This window comes from Ptychodera flava, chromosome 20 (genome assembly GCF_041260155.1).
Source record: "Ptychodera flava strain L36383 chromosome 20, AS_Pfla_20210202, whole genome shotgun sequence".
NCBI lineage: Eukaryota > Metazoa > Hemichordata > Enteropneusta > Ptychoderidae > Ptychodera > Ptychodera flava.
The window spans coordinates 2337946-2354152 of NC_091947.1; the positions used below are offsets into that span (position 1 = coordinate 2337946).

Genomic DNA, 16207 nt, shown 5'->3' on the forward strand with positions numbered 1-16207 from the left:
AGTTCATCGCCAGTTTTCAGGAATATTTTCAAACTGAGGATCATTCTCATGAAGTGAATTCCAAGAAATATATTTCTTTTAGAAGCCTGGTCACTTTGTCAGACAGACCAAGTTACATTTCACATTGTTTCAAATGTATGATGAATATACGTTTTTCATCATCCCGCTTACTTTCAACGAAGCACACATCACTGTAGCGAAATTTATCAATAACACTATCTCTGTATGGCGCCTCTTCCTATATACGCTTTTCACACCGCTTTTCCTGAGTAAAATTGTCAATGAAAGTTTACTACCGCTCCATCAACTGGGTAATTCGATTTATTTGCTGTTAATTATTCTAATCAGACATGTGATGATCGTCAGGGACACTTTTTTGTCCATATAACCCCGTAAAAGGGCCACATAGTAGAAGAAAGCACAAATGGATTGTAAAAATTCATCATGTTGTAGAAGAGGTATATAGGCCTAAGCACCAGATTCCCTAAAACATTTTCCTAGAATTCATTCTGCTTACGAAAACAAGGAAATGTGCATACCAATATAGAGAGGGTTTATTTTATGAAAACGCGAAAAATTGATATAATTTTAGAATTTTGAAGGAGGATATGAATATTTACAACCAATGAAATACTAAATAGAATAAAGTCCATTTTGAAGTAAAAATTGGTAAAACCCACTGAAACAGTTCATGCACTAAACAGATCATTCCGTTCGATCTACTTTTACAGTTTTAAGATAATGTGCATGTTATGTATGTTATGTTATGTTATGTTATGTTATCTTATGTATGTATGTATGTATGTATGTATGTATGTATGTATGTATGTATGTATGTATGTATGTATGTATGTATGTATGTATGTATGTATGTATGTATGTATGTACGTACCTATGTACGTGCGTATATACGTACGAACCTCGGGATTCATATTGAAACCTCGGGATTCATATTGAAACTACGATTTCCTCATCTCTATGACTTCCCAAAATGTTAATCTTGGCAAAGATTTGTCGCTTGCTTGACTGGTTTTAATTTTTTTGAACAAACTTTGTTTTTAAGTTTTCGCTATTTTCTTTGATAAAGTAAATATCTTTCTTTCAGTAAAATGATGAAAGGAAGTCTAAGAACGACAAGACAATGTAAGTGAAAAAGCGGAGTAGCAGTAAATATGGCACCCGTAACTACATCCTTGTAAATGCATGACCAATATCAAACCAGGAGATGTCTTTGTCGAGTCCTCATAGCCAGGGCGAAACTCAGAGAGAAACGAAATATACCATTTCAAAATCAGTTTGTAACTAACTAAGGCCAAAGTAATTAAAGTAATTTGTTTTGTGTCCCCACCCGCCTAGTTTTTTAAGGTTTTCATGAAAAACACACACAGTGTATTTGAATAGGAAATTTTAGGACATGACCGCTTAGCTTTTCTGAACGAAACTTTTGTTTCAATTTGTTATTTGCTGCAATCAAATTACATTGTGTTAATTTTCTTGTGTGTGTTTTTCAGCCTCTTAGATGCGTACCTTTTCCCATTTAGTTTGGACGCAAAACAAAGAATTTAATTACTTTGGCCTAATTGTAAAATTTGAATCCGGCCAGCGGTAACGTAGACGGAAAAGTAATAACAATAAATATTGTGTCTTTTTCCCTGTAAAACCAATTAACGAAAGCGATTGGATTATTCTGACATCTTGTGGTACTGGCCTCTTAGTAACCGCCAAATACAGCACCTTCTTCTCACTGTGTCACTATATAGTCTTCCCTTCACAATCAGAATCTAGGCAAACAACAACTTGTTCAGTCCAGTTCAATATAAACAGGTCCACAATGCCCATTGTTACAATAGGGAGCCCGGGGCTCAGTTTTTCAGTTTGAAATAACTCTAAACGACATCTTGAAGTACATGAAGTCTATTGGCACTCTTGTGGCATATGTTATCCGATATTGTGCAAGGCAAATCTGGAGGCCACCGCATCACCCTGAATATTGCTGTGTAAATTTCTAGCTTCGTAAGATCTCATCTTCAAAGCTGAAGTGTTTTTCTATGTTCCCTTTGAAACCGTTTAGTTCTATCGACGCCAGAATGCGCCAGTTGGTGTCAGTCAGCACTTGGTGGCGTTTGATCCTCCGTTTCGTAAGCTGCCCGTGAGACCGGTCGCCCTTGAGATCGAGGTAAAGGTTGGCCCCCGGCGGATTTTCTGCGAAGACCTGCGTCTGAAGCCGAGAACATTGAGGAACGCGATCTTGAACTTTGTGGACATGATGTTGTAGATGATGGGATTGATGCCCGAATTCAGGTAGAGCATAATACGGCAAAATGTTATCAAGCTGTACAGGGCTATCGGGCTGAACGGAAATTCAACATTACCTCTGAAGACGAGCCAAAGGGATACGACCCGCTGGGGAAGAAGGCACACAAAGAACATTGATACAACTGCAATTAACATGTACACTGCCCTCCTGCGTGCAACCAAATTGGATGAGTGCCTCATACCGTCGTCGTCTCTGAACGAGGATTTACTCTGAACTTGGGAATGGCGGATAATTGCCATCAGACGCAGCGCCCTCATAGCATCCTGGGTTTTGTCGAACTTTATTCTCCTCCCGCGAATGTCCCCGTTGGTATACATTGTCCGCTCGACTGGCTGATGGCAGGATTCAGGGGTGAATCGGAGGGTGTTGGCAATCTTCCCATAGAGAATCCCAAGCATTAGCATCGGCATGAAGAAAAACACTACGGCTGATATGATAATGTATACCTCTGAGGGCGTCCCCGTGACGTAGGTAGCACAGCTGTGTTTCTGGTCACCAGCATCCCCTCCCTCACCGTAGGGTTCGTACTTAGCCATGAATAGGTACGGCAGGCTGGCGGCGGATGACAGTGCCCATATTATGATGCAGGTCTTAAATGTGCGTTCGGACGTACACGTGTACTGGGCCTTGAGTGGATGGCATATCGCAACGTATCGTTCCATAGCAATGGCGACAAGCGTGAGGACAGATGCCTGCTCCGTTGAATGCTCCATGAAGGGGACCAGTTTGCCTAAAAGAAACGACACAATTCCGAAATCATTTCTTGGAGAAAGAGTGAATGTAAGGGGTAACTTGAAACGAAAATGAACTTTCATCGATTGCATTTTGTCAGAAGGTTTAAAATACTGCACATATCACACGGCCACAAAAATTCTCCCTTGGCATCCTGGTATTACTCAGCTTACTCATAATTTATTCACATACATGTATATTGTTCTAAAACTTGAAATATTTATACAAAGACATAAGGTCACACGTATTATGGTAAAAACACGGGAATTGATACCTGAAAATAGGATCCTATAAGATGTTGTGAAAACTAGAACCACACTCCCTGAACGATAGTGACTTTGATTTCACCACCCCGGCAATTATCACCGCCGCGAGGATCTTCTGCCAAGTTATGAACATTTTAAGAGGGCCGGGATCAAAATCTCTATAAACGTTGTCAAAAGTACGAAAACCTCCTGCGTGAAAGGTTGCATGATCACGGAGCAAATAAAAGGAGGGGATATCTCAAGTTGCTTTAGGCAACTTGAACTTTAATTATCTAAAAAATGACTTTGCTTTCAATGACGCTGTTTATTCAGAGATAGCATGATAGCCAGGAGAAATCGTAGGACTGAAAGTATTTAAGACGCTTAGCAAAGTCAGATTCGTGTTAACATTTCGAATCTTTACTGTACATGTTTAAAAACCGCCAACAAAAATCTAAGAGACTTTTTTTCTCTCTCGCACAAACATGTACCATTGAACTAAAATGACATTGGTAATGAATTCTGCTGAAACTTTATACATAGAAGATTGATATGTTTACGTCTGTGTTGATTTACTCTATTCGTCGGTGCTCCTGTTATGAAAGACCGTTTCCCTTAGGTATTAAAAGTTTATCCATACCAAGATTTTTAGTCCGCTTATGTTATATTTTATTCAAAAGATGTTATTTGCAATCTTTCCCCTGGGGTTACATATATACAATTCTGTATCGCCAACGACACGGATTAATTTTGGTTTTTTTTTAAATTTCGCTCTCTTGTGTGGTCAACCTACAGTGTATGCCTCATGCTTGAAGTTGCCCGACTGCATCAATGTGAAAATTACCCGAACAGTATGGACATGGTACCTACTTCGAGCAAGCGCAAACGTCACCTCGTATACGTTTGATGCATGCTGAGCACGAAGATTAAACTCTTTCGAACGAGCGCATCGTTCTTTAGTTATTAACCAATTACTGAAAGATGAACATCTCAAATCCGTTTAATAGTCGATAAGGGCGTACCAACTATGACTCTGTATTAAGGCTTCAAGTTGGTGATTTTATAAATGCATTCTTTAAGTCGTATTTCACGGCTTCTGAAAGAATTGTCCCTCAGACAATTAAGCGGTAATATCACTCCATGTAAGCAATTCCTCTAAAGACCCAGACACCATAGATGCCAATCACTTGCAAATGTTTGGTGTCTGTCTGTTCGTCTGTCTGTCTGTCCGTCCATCTGTCAGACAAAAGCTAACAAAGGTTACCAACATCTCTTTTTTGATCTTCCATTTATTCGTAACTGCTCAAAGTCACAATCTTGACCCTCCCAGATATTCTGTGGTTAATCCTTGTTTCCGTCTTATGGTTTAAGGTAATCGATAATGAGACCCCCTAACGCGGTTTTATTGCAAATGTAAGCTAGTGCAACGCAACTGCTTCTTGGAGGAAAGTGCAGCTTCATAGTTTGAACAAATTATTCGACTATTGTTTGCAAATACGATTACATAGTCTGTTCACTGCAATGGTGTGCATGTATCAAGAGTTATATAAAGGTAATTAAAGTTGGCGGGGGGGGGGGTTAATGTGTTATTTATGGATGAGATTTTGTCATTGCAATTTAAAGTCGGTGAACAAAAATTGTAATCGCCATTGGCAACTACTTGAGGAAAAACATGAAAAAACACGTCAAGTAGCAATTTCCATTACGGGAAAGGTATCACAGTCATTCAAACATCACAGCTTCCATTAGCGAATAGGATTCTGACGCAAATAAATTTTGGAGAGGCGGTATACTTAACATCCAATTCCATCTGTACACTGTACTTTATAAACGGTATTACATTTGATGTAAATGTTTATATCAGTGAGAACATGTTCGTTCAAATAGTAGGAAAAACGAATAATACACTTAACTCCTAAATATATTGCCACCGTCTTGAAATGTGTCTTACGACCAAAAGATACCAAGGCAGTCAACTCATGACTTCAACTACCTAAGAGAATGTGTCCATCAACAGTCAAGACAGTCCCTCCACCAACTAATCTTCTCGGAGAATGAAATCTCGCCCTTTTCAGCACAATGCTTTATTGAAGCCTTTCACACTTTCAAAAACACAGACGTTCATCGTACTGACGCTACAGTACTGTCTCTTCCATCGTGACGTCACTGTTACCAGCAAAAACGTGATGCGTGCTTTGCGATGTAAATTGAGGAAATTGATGAGAAGTGAATAAAAACTCGGTCATTTCAATGAAAGTTTAATCCCTTACTTTGCCGTCAGGTTGACCACAGTACTATTGGATCGATAAATATGTTGCCTTCGCCGACTTTTCGTGTAGACCATTCTAATGAAGAAACATGGTACATTTTAATTTATAACACGCTCATTCCGTCTCGCGATTCGCCAGAACATGTCACATGCGAGAAACAGATATATCTGGTCTCTCAATGCTTGAAAAGTCACGTCAAAGAATATATTTGAAAACATATTTTCCCTAGAAGAAATGTTTTTGAAAAGTGGCCGGTCACGCAACCACACGCTTAGAGTCATCTGCAGATTTGATATTATGAATGATTACTACGTGAAGAGCGTTTGGTGAGACAAGTCTTTGACTAAAACAGCAAGAATTTCTATTCCAACGGCGTAAACTTGACAACTTATTGACAACAAAAGTTCAAGTGCAACCGAGGATCTTGAGCTATTCGACATGCTATTGACATGACTTGTTTACTTCTTTTTGTGAAACAATGGCACTACTATACTATACCGCTTTGGAGAACTAGGCATTTAAACCTCTCGCAATGTATCTTTGCAGTGCATAAACATCAAAGTGCATGGAAAATAACACACAATAGCACGAACACATTGCGTGTTACAAAATACCTATAACCTATTATTCGATCTATAGTGTCCCTTTATTACCCTCGTCTCCTTACGTTACCAGGAACACATCGCTATACCCCTTCGCATACGGCCTTGGTCAATAGCGATGTATTTCTGTAACAAAGTCCCCCTTAGGGTAAGAAACTTGTCGTGATATTAAACAAATGAAGAAGCGATATATCTTTTATCTTCCTGTGATCGTAATATTTAGATAATTTAACTTCTATCGCATTTTCAATGCATAACTGCAAGGAGCAGATAAAGTACTGGTGACCGCATTCAGTATTCATCGCCAGTAGTTCCATTTCATGTATGCCTGCCCTGAACAATAAAGACAATTACAAAAGTGGTGCTCCTTTTTGATTACGAGGGGCGTGTGTAATCTGATTTCTCAACAGGCTGATATGTAAATCGTCATCTAATAACAATAAAATGCTCCCTTTGACACTATTACACTGTAATAACCTTAAGTACGGAACATTACTGTTGTAAACTAATTTACTTGTATCATTACTATTTATGCACTTGCCCTTGGCACCATCCTCTAAAACACAGGTGTTCCACTTTGCCTACCACATTAGCTTTATTATACTTTTACATGCAAAAAATGGTTGATACTGTACTCATAAATATCAAAACTTGCTGTATTGAACTAAATACGTCATGCAAACGCAATTTTTGTTATAACACCCGATCCAATATGCAAAAGTTACCCGCTGTGTAATGACATGTAATACTAATTTAATGTGTGCTAAACTCTCAACGGTGTGATATTAACAAAACATGTAAAGCTATTTATACTACCATGTTATACTAACCTAATGGGAGAAATATTTGATGATGAAACATGTAATACTTGACAACATGGAACCAATGCTAAACCAAACACCAAGCCAATATACAATAATACTGATAAGAAAAATCAGCAAAAGTGAAAAAGTAAGGATGATGTGAAAATTACTGTCAGTTTGCATTTGCAACTTAGAGTGAAACCGTGGTATTCTTTCTTGACGTTAGTTTGCCTTAGTTCGTTTTGTCCTTTGGGCTCTTTTTTTCTTGGTTTTTAATGGAAAACAATCGCAGAATAACACTGTGTGTGAGTACCAACGGCATGATTTTACCATTACGGGGAGTTGTACAACTTCAAGCCTGGGGCAACGTGTTGAATTCCGCTAGCAAAAGCGAGCAAACAGTGACGTCAACACTTTGAAAAAGATTACAAGATTAGTTGCTTCATCATGCGAAGTTGCTCCAAGGAGCATAATGGAGGAGGCTTGTGAAAGAGTTTTAGGCACAGAATTAAGTCTGTATATTGAATTACTTTTTCCTCGATTGCACAAATCGGTCAAGACAGAGATAGCCGAAGTTACTATTTTGCTGTGTAATCTTATCATCACGACAACTTCGAAATTTTCACAAACTGCCGCAGAAACAGACCTGCCTTCTTTGTGCAACCAAGAACCCATTCGAAGGTGGTTTGCGTCAAGAATATGATACAGTAAGTGTTAAGTCAACGCTCTTCGAAAGAATCTGCGGCAGTTCGCATGTAGAGCGAAACCGCGTGACCTGAATGAGCTACTAGAAAGTGGGTGTCTCTCATACAAAGACCATCTTTTCAAGTGACAATATACTTTGATCGTTTCGATCAAAATTCTGATCAAAGGCACTTCTATTTCTATCCTTCTCCGACAATATCGTCTCTGTGTTGCTTTTGATCATGTATACGTAGCACTAAATAAATGTCTTACGCATAAAATGAGGATAAACAGCTAGGATTAAAACATTTCTTTTGTAGATGAGTGTGCATTCACGTTTATTTCCATCCATCCATCCAATCCATCCATCCATCCATCAACCCATTCAACATGTATGTATGCACACACCCACGCACACATAATCCACATTTTCTCCTTTACCTTCTTTTTTCTGAGAGATATACACAATCTTCCAAATATGATTTCTTGTTAAAATATCATCGAACGCGACCTTGCATAATGATTATTATGATTTGTGACATCATCAAGAGAACCAAGAAATGATTGTATGATCCGTCGAATATACCAATACTGGCCATGCGGGTAACAGAATGTTTGTTTCCCTTGGATCTGTTTTAGGAAGCGGTATAGGCTGTTTTGAGAGTCTCATAAGCCTGAGGGGAAGCAAACGTATAGAGGGACTGTGGTATGATGGTGCGGTCATTGAATAAGCGTTTTGCAATACACCTGCATTCGGTTTCCTCACCTAAAAAATCTGAAATATCGCTCATCTCGGACGTTAGTAACACTGCAATCTTCGTTACATTTTTTAGATTATGCGCATGCCTGCATGACAGCGGGCGTGACAGTGCGTCGCGTATTGCTCAGTTTCTGGGGCCCAGTTGTCGTTCGCTCCTGAAATTTTCGGAAATTTTGACGGTTTACTTGGGTTTGCTGATAATATAATGGAAATAACAGACTCCGCTCTGACCATTAACATTTATTTGTGGGTGCGGGCTCGAGGAAAGCCAAATTAACGGGCTCGGCAAGCCTCACCAGTTAATTTTTGGCTTTCCTCTCGCCGTTGCCCACAAATAAACGTTAATGGTCAGCGCGTCGCCCGTTATTTCTATAGTATATTTCTTCATTAAACATGTTTGCAATCAATACAATTGGCTCTCTTTATCATCTTTATGCTTACTCAGTTGTCATCAGCATAACATGTTCCCGCCATTAGAGTGATTTAATAGGTCAATCACATTTTTGAATTTGAAAATGCTAAACTTGTATTCAATTTGGTTTTAGGCAAACTGATCCCAGGTGGAATTTTTTTCTGTTTTTTCAAGACTCTAGCTTGCGCTTTAAGGAGTCGTAAATGACAATGTTAGCCATTTTCGTAGGATACTTCCAATAGTCTTATCGACCGAAGGTATTTAATTTATGAGGCATGCAACGAGATAAATATGAATCCATTTAGTCTAGAAGGCATCATGTTAACTGTTCGACTTAAGTTGTTCCTGTCACACCTCAAAGCGAGCAGCCATTTAAAAAGTCAACAGATAGGATTCCTTCGCAAAATAAGCAATTAGTGAAGGCTTTGAGGATAGATTTCGATAATAATGCAGGGGTCGGAAAGACTGTATTGCTGACAAGCACACTGTGTGCGTGTCAGGTTTGGCATCAAAATTCACTAGCTTCTCAGTACCTGCAAAATGGCCTAGTCACAAAGTTTCACCGTTTCACAAGACTGTTCAGTCCGGAATGACACTTAGCTTTTAGTCAGGCTATTTACATACATTTTTAACTAAAGTATAGTATAAATTTTTTAAGGGGCAGGTTTTTGTCAGCTTTATCTCTGAGCAAATTGACTGACTATGCACAACTTTCAAAGGAGGACAAAGGACTAAAATAGCATAAACAGTATGTTCCAGTAACCATTAAAGCGAGAACCAGGGATTGACCAATTTACCACATGGTTCGACATTTTGTTGTAAAGATCAAATTATATGTTGTATGATTTTTAACATTCACAGAGTTGAGGTTGGTCTGGCAATCTACCTGCACAAAGGTAATATGGACATACATGTCATGCAAATTCCAGTGTGCAAGTGAGTATTTCAAATCCTGTAAACGTATGTGATACTCGTGATATTTTCTTCTTTCTCAGGACTCTTCTATTACAGAGCTTTACTTTAATATTGCATGCCCGATTCCCAATTTCATGTGAATCAAGTTGCCTCACATAATCTGTCCAGCCTGTCAGAGATAAAAAAAATAGTCGACGCCTTGGTCTCAGTCAGAAAAAATATAACAACTTAGCCGGCTATTGAACCACTCTTTTTTGAGAGTGGGGATTTAGCCGTGCGGTTCTCTCTGTGGCCTCTCCGCTAGGCGACTGATGCCGTATGTTGTGGGTTCGAACCCGATTGAAAACTAGCCGTATTTGCCTTATCAGCGTTCTTAGAGCTCCGAAAGTCCGGATCCCCAAGGATCTGGGATTAGATTTCTCACACGAGTTGGGGATATTTTGTCTCAAACGAGCCTGCGGCTTGTGTGAGACAAAATATCCCCAACTCGTGTGAGAAATCTGATCCCAGGTCCTTGGTGTGTGAGATTCTTTTTCTCACATGACCACAAAATGCGTTAAATTCACATTGAAAATATTGATTATTAAACTGTATCCTACTTCGAGACCATCTAGTATTCCATGCCACTAATGCGAACTCCGTTGCAAGTTCTACTTGTCGCAGAAGAAATGACACATCATTTGAACATTATTAATAGGACTAAGCAGAGCCTATGTGTTATCCGTCTACCAATCAGACTCTTCGTAACTTTCGTCCAATGACTGTGGACTATAATCTCCCGCCAAAAAAATGTTTATCCTTTGGTGTTCTATTACATTCGGTGCATGCGCTTTGGTGCCTTTACATGTAATTGCTACAGTTGTGTTCCGGTTGGCGCCTTTTTTATCTCACGGCGTGTTCAGTAATAAAGCTTGTGTGTTCTTAGCATGAACTGGTGTCGTTCGCAGTTCTGTATATAAGTCAGACAAGAACCTTGATCATAAAACCCCATCACGACATTTTTGGTGCCGAGACCAGGATAAGGATGTCTGACGAGGAGCAGCAACCAACTCAAGCCGAGCAAATGGCAACGAAATTGGCCAAGTTGAAACTCAAGCGCAGGGGACAACGTGCCCAAATGACGAGGCTGTTCAACCGTGCAGAACAACTCACATCAACGTTCGCTGCAGCTGAGAACAAGACTGAAGCTCACAGGATACTCAGAGCATTGAACACTCAACTAACTCAGAAATACGAATCTTTAACCAAGATCGAAGAAGATATCTTAGATAATACGGATGAAGCAAGCTACGATGCTGCGAGCCAAGAATCCGGCGACTACATGTCCGAGATATTCGAGAGAAACGACAAGATCACTGATTTCATCAAAACAACAAACCGAACAATGTGACTGGCCCATCGGCGAACTCCGACACCGCTACTCAAGACACATCGAAGAAAACGGTCGCATTACCGAAACTACAGCTGAAAACTTTCTCAGGAAACGTACTCGAGTGGGTGAGTTTCTACGACACTTTCAAATCGTCCATCCATAATGATAAGAACCTCGAGAACATTCAAAAGTTCACATACTTACGCAGCGTTTTAACTGATGAAGCTGCCCGTACGATTAGCGGTCTCGCCTTGACAAACTCCAATTACGACCATGCTTTAGAGCTACTCATCGAACGCTACGGACAGAATCATTTGATCATCGATGCGCACATGACTGCACTGTGGCAGATTCCTCAACCTACGAGTGACATTAACAGTCTGAGATTGTTTTATGACACATTAGAAAGTCATATTCGCGGTTTACAATCACTTGGCAAAGAAGAGAACGCTTATGGAGAACTTCTCATTCCCATGATTCGAGATAAACTACCTAACAATATTCGGAAACAGATTGCAAGAGATCACGGAAACAAGGCTTGGACTTTACCAGAGTTGCGCAAAGCCATCCTACGGGAAATCGACGCCATTCAAGCCGGAGTTCCACTCGATGAGTTATCGGTTGCGGACACAGCAACACAGCCTAATATGACCGCTTCATTTCATACTAGGGCCGCATCTACGCGCACAACAAAGCCTTTGAGAATCAAAACATGCGTGTTTTGTAAGGGAAATCACTACTCAACTGATTGCCAAGTTGTCACCGACCCGAAACGTCGCTTAGACATTGTCAAACGCGATCGTCTCTGTTACAATTGCCTTGGAAAGCATCGCGTGAGCGATTGCAAGTCTCGTTACACTTGCAAGATCTGCAAGCGTAAACATCACTCTCTACCCTTCATGACACCAAATCAGCTACACCGTCTGAGAAAAAGGGAACTTCTGAAGTTCATGTGGCATTGGCGAAACAGACGACACAAAGGGGAAATCTACACCCAACGGATCGGTTCTCCTCAAGACGGCAGTCATTCCTATGTCGGTCGGCGATAGGAAACCTATCAACGCTACCGTGCTGTTCGACGATGGGTCCAACAGAACTTTTATCACGCAGCGATTTGCTGACAAACTCAACTTGAAATCGGACACTCATGAGAACGTGAGCCTGTCAACATTCGGGGACAATTCGAAACAAATTCATTCCATGAAAAGTGCAATGGTAACTTTGCACGAACAGAATGGGCATACCAGTACTGTTAACGCCCTGATAATTCCCGAGATTTCGTCCAACCTATTCAACCACGTGTCAGCAGAAATACTCAACTCAGACCATCTACGGGGATTAAAGCTTGCCCACCCTGTTTCCAATGTTAAAACTATGGAAATTGATGTACTCATCGGAGCTGATCAATATTGGAACTTTGTTGGAAACCATATCGTGCGCGGGGCAGGTCCAACTGCAATATCATCTAAGTTCGGCTACTTGTTGTCCGGTCCTACTGGAAAGCGTGGGAAATTGGACTCTGACATTAATATTCATCACGTGAATGTAGAAACACACACCGACGATGACATACGAAACTGGTGGAATTTAGAGCTCATCGGAGTGAAGGCAGACTCGCAAAATGATGAAAATACCGACTTCGAAACATATCGGGACACTCATCTACGTGTTGAAAATGGTAAATACATTGCCCGTTTACCATGGAAAACTGATCATCCGCCACTGCCTTCAAACTATGCGGCAACTGAAAATCGCACGCGCGCTATGGTTCGCCGTTTGGCCCCTGACTTAACGAAGAGATATGACGATATCATCACCGATCAACTGCGCCGAGACTTCGTCGAGAAGATTCAAGATGACAACAAAACTGAAGGACATTATTTGCCGCATCGAGCTGTCAAGAAGGACTCAGTTACCACTCCAATACGTATTGTATACGACTGCAGTAGCAAACAAAATGCTGACTCGGCAAGTCTAAACGACTGTCTTCAAACTGGGCCGTCATTAATCAATGATTTACCTGCCATTTTGCTACGATTTCGCGCTAACCGAATCGCTTTCGTCAGTGACATTGAAAAGGCATTCTTAAACATACGTCTAGAGGAAGACGAGCGTCAATACACCAAATTTCTTTGGTTATCGGACATTCGTGATCCCGAAAGTCCATTTGATGTTTATCAATTCAAGTCTGTTCTGTTTGGGGCGGCTTGTTCCCCATTCATGCTCAACGCTGTAATCAAGACCCACTTGGAAAGTAATGCCTCCATACCGACTGCTGATGACCTCAAACATAATATTTATGTTGACAACGTGATAGACGGTGCAGAGTCTGATGAGAAGGCCGTGTCATATTACAACGACGCAAACCACCTCATGCAGTCGTGTGGGTTCAAGCTACGCTCATGGACGTCCAACAGTGAACGACTATGTGAACTCGCAAAACAGGATGATATCTACGAACCCTCCCATGATGTACCAGTACTCGGCCTGCGTTGGGAACCAGATAGCGACAAGATGACCTACTCAGAAAATAATAGCGAGCCTATTCCAAATGAATTGATAACGAAACGAGATGTTCTCAGTTCCTCCGCTACACTGTACGACCCACTGGGCTTCGTAGCTCCAGTTCACATCAGAGCTAAACTCTTTGTGCAGTCACTATGGAAACGCGGGCTCCCTTGGACGAACCGCTCGACGCTGAATTGAACTCTCAATGGATACAGATCGCAGCGGACTTGAATGCTACACGCAAGACGACAATAAACCGCCAATACTTCTCAGGGAATAAAGATAACGACGACTGCGAAGTTCATGTTTTCGCTGACGCCAGCACTACCGCCTACGGAGCTGTAGTTTATCTCCGCAGTTCAAGTGAAACTTCTATCGTTATGGCCAAGGCACGCGTCGCTCCAACGTCTGATTTGTCACTGCCTCGGTTAGAACTGATGGCCGCCCTGATTGGCACTCGACTCAGCAAATTGTAATAAACGCTCTCTCTCCGGCAAGATAAACATTACACAGCGGTATCTCTGGTCGGACAGTCAAATTGCGTTGTATTGGATCAACAGTGTCAAGAAGCTGCCGATCTTCGTAAGCAATCGCGTCAGAGAGATCAATGGTTTTCGTCACATCTACAAATATTGCCCCTCCGCTGACAACCCAGCTGATTTGTTAACTCGAGGCATTACTTCTGATCAACTAGCCAATTCTACTCTATGGTGGAACGGCCCTACTTGGTTGAAAGAAAATGGAGACTGGCCAATCTGTGAACTGTTTGATAGCGCAGTGCACCATATCGCTACAACGGACGACTTCATGATCGAGCCTCACACACAAATCGATGCTGAGGTTGCCGATAAAATGCAACACGTTGAGGATCTTTCTCGCCGATCCACTGAGAACATCGGCTCATCAAATACGGAAATCGACCCCGCAATTGACGTTGGCATACAATACGCGGTGGACATTACTCGTTTCAGCTCGTTAGACAAACTATTCCGCGTTACTTCGTATGTATTTCGTTTCAAATCTCGACTGCAGCGAAAGAGAGACACGCCGTCAGGAGCAGTCTCACCGGACGAGATACGACATGCTGAACAGATCTGGATTAAAGACGTACAATCTGAGATATATACAGACACTATTCATTCCATGAGGATGAATGTGAAGAGGTTCGGACCGTTGGTTCAACAACTCAACCTATTTCTCGATAACGAGGGCACACTTCGATGTGGCAGCCGTGTACACAATGCAGCATTGGACTATGTCACGAAATTTCCAGCGTTGCTGCCTCCTCACCATGAATTCACTAAACTGGTCGTTCTGAAAGCACACGAACGCGTATTCCATGGAGGAGTCCAGTCGACTGTAACACAAATTCGTCAACAGTACTGGATACCGAAAATACGACGTATCGTTAGCAAGATTCTTCACAACTGTGTTACCTGTCTGAAAGTTGAAGGAAAGCCGTACACTAACCCAGTCCAAGCTCCGCTGCCTGCATATCGCGTGAACATCACCCCTCCATTCAGTGTGACGGGGGTCGACTTCACGGGGGCTCTCCTCACCAAAGCTATTGATGGTAAACAAAACAAGGCATACGTGTGCCTGTTTACCTGTGCGGTTACACGGGCCATACACTTGGAATTGGTACCGGATTTGACGACTAAAACATTTCTACTCGCGTTTCGCCGTTTTGCTGCAAGACGATCCCTGCCTAGCCGAATGTTATCCGACAACGCCTCGACGTACATCTCTGGAGCCGAGGAGATACGCTCCTTGCTCGACACGCCTGATGTTCGAGATTATCTCTCATCTCAGCGAGTGAAATGGACTTTCATACCCAAACGTGCGCCGTGGTTTGGCGGCTTTTGGGAGCGGCTCATAAGTCTCACGAAGAATGCGATTAAAAAGGTTCTCGGTCGATCATTCATCACGTATGATGAGCTTGCTACCGTCGTCACCGAAATTGAGACTGTATTAAATGATCGCCCACTCACCTTCGTTTCATCCAGTGCGGACGATGACGTTAGCCTGACCCCAAATCACCTGTTACATGGTAGAAGCTTAACCTCACTACCATACATCACAGTCTCCGATGAAGAAATCGAAGACCCGACTTTTGGAAACCACAATGATGTTAACAGACGTTACGCACATTTGTCAAATCTCCAACAACAGTTCTGGAAGCGGTGGTCAACCGAGTATTTGACAGCTTTGAGAGAACGTCACTCCGGTTCCGGAAACAAGCACAATGTAATTAAAGTGGGAGATGTGGTACTGATCCATAGTGATATCGATCGTAGGATGAAATGGCAGCTCGGGACTGTGAAGAGACTTGTTTATGGACGTGACAAGTTGGTGCGATCAGCTGAAATCTCCACCGCCAGGGGACACACCAACCGCCCTATACACAAGTTATACCCCCTTGAGGTAGCCTCTCAAGAATTATCATCATCTGAAGACAAAGATGTGAACGAGCGGGAAGACATCCATCGGCAAGAAATTTCTGCTGAGAAAACCAATGACCCGCCCGAGTCGGGGAGACCGTCCAGAGATGCGGCCATTGCAGCCAGGATGAGAATATCCGAACTTT

General features: G+C 41.7%; 1 protein-coding gene across 1 annotated transcript in view; it reads right to left on the reverse strand.

Annotated features, from left to right (window-relative positions):
* Positions 1–1576: 1576 nt before the first annotated feature.
* Positions 1577–16207, reverse strand: part of LOC139119606 (growth hormone secretagogue receptor type 1-like) — a 71244-nt gene continuing 56613 nt past the window's right edge. Inside the window, exon 2 of the mRNA XM_070683449.1 lies at positions 1577–3047. Within this exon, the coding sequence (XP_070539550.1) occupies positions 2107–3047 (941 nt within the window). The 3' untranslated portion in view covers positions 1577–2106. The remainder of the gene's footprint in view (positions 3048–16207) is intronic.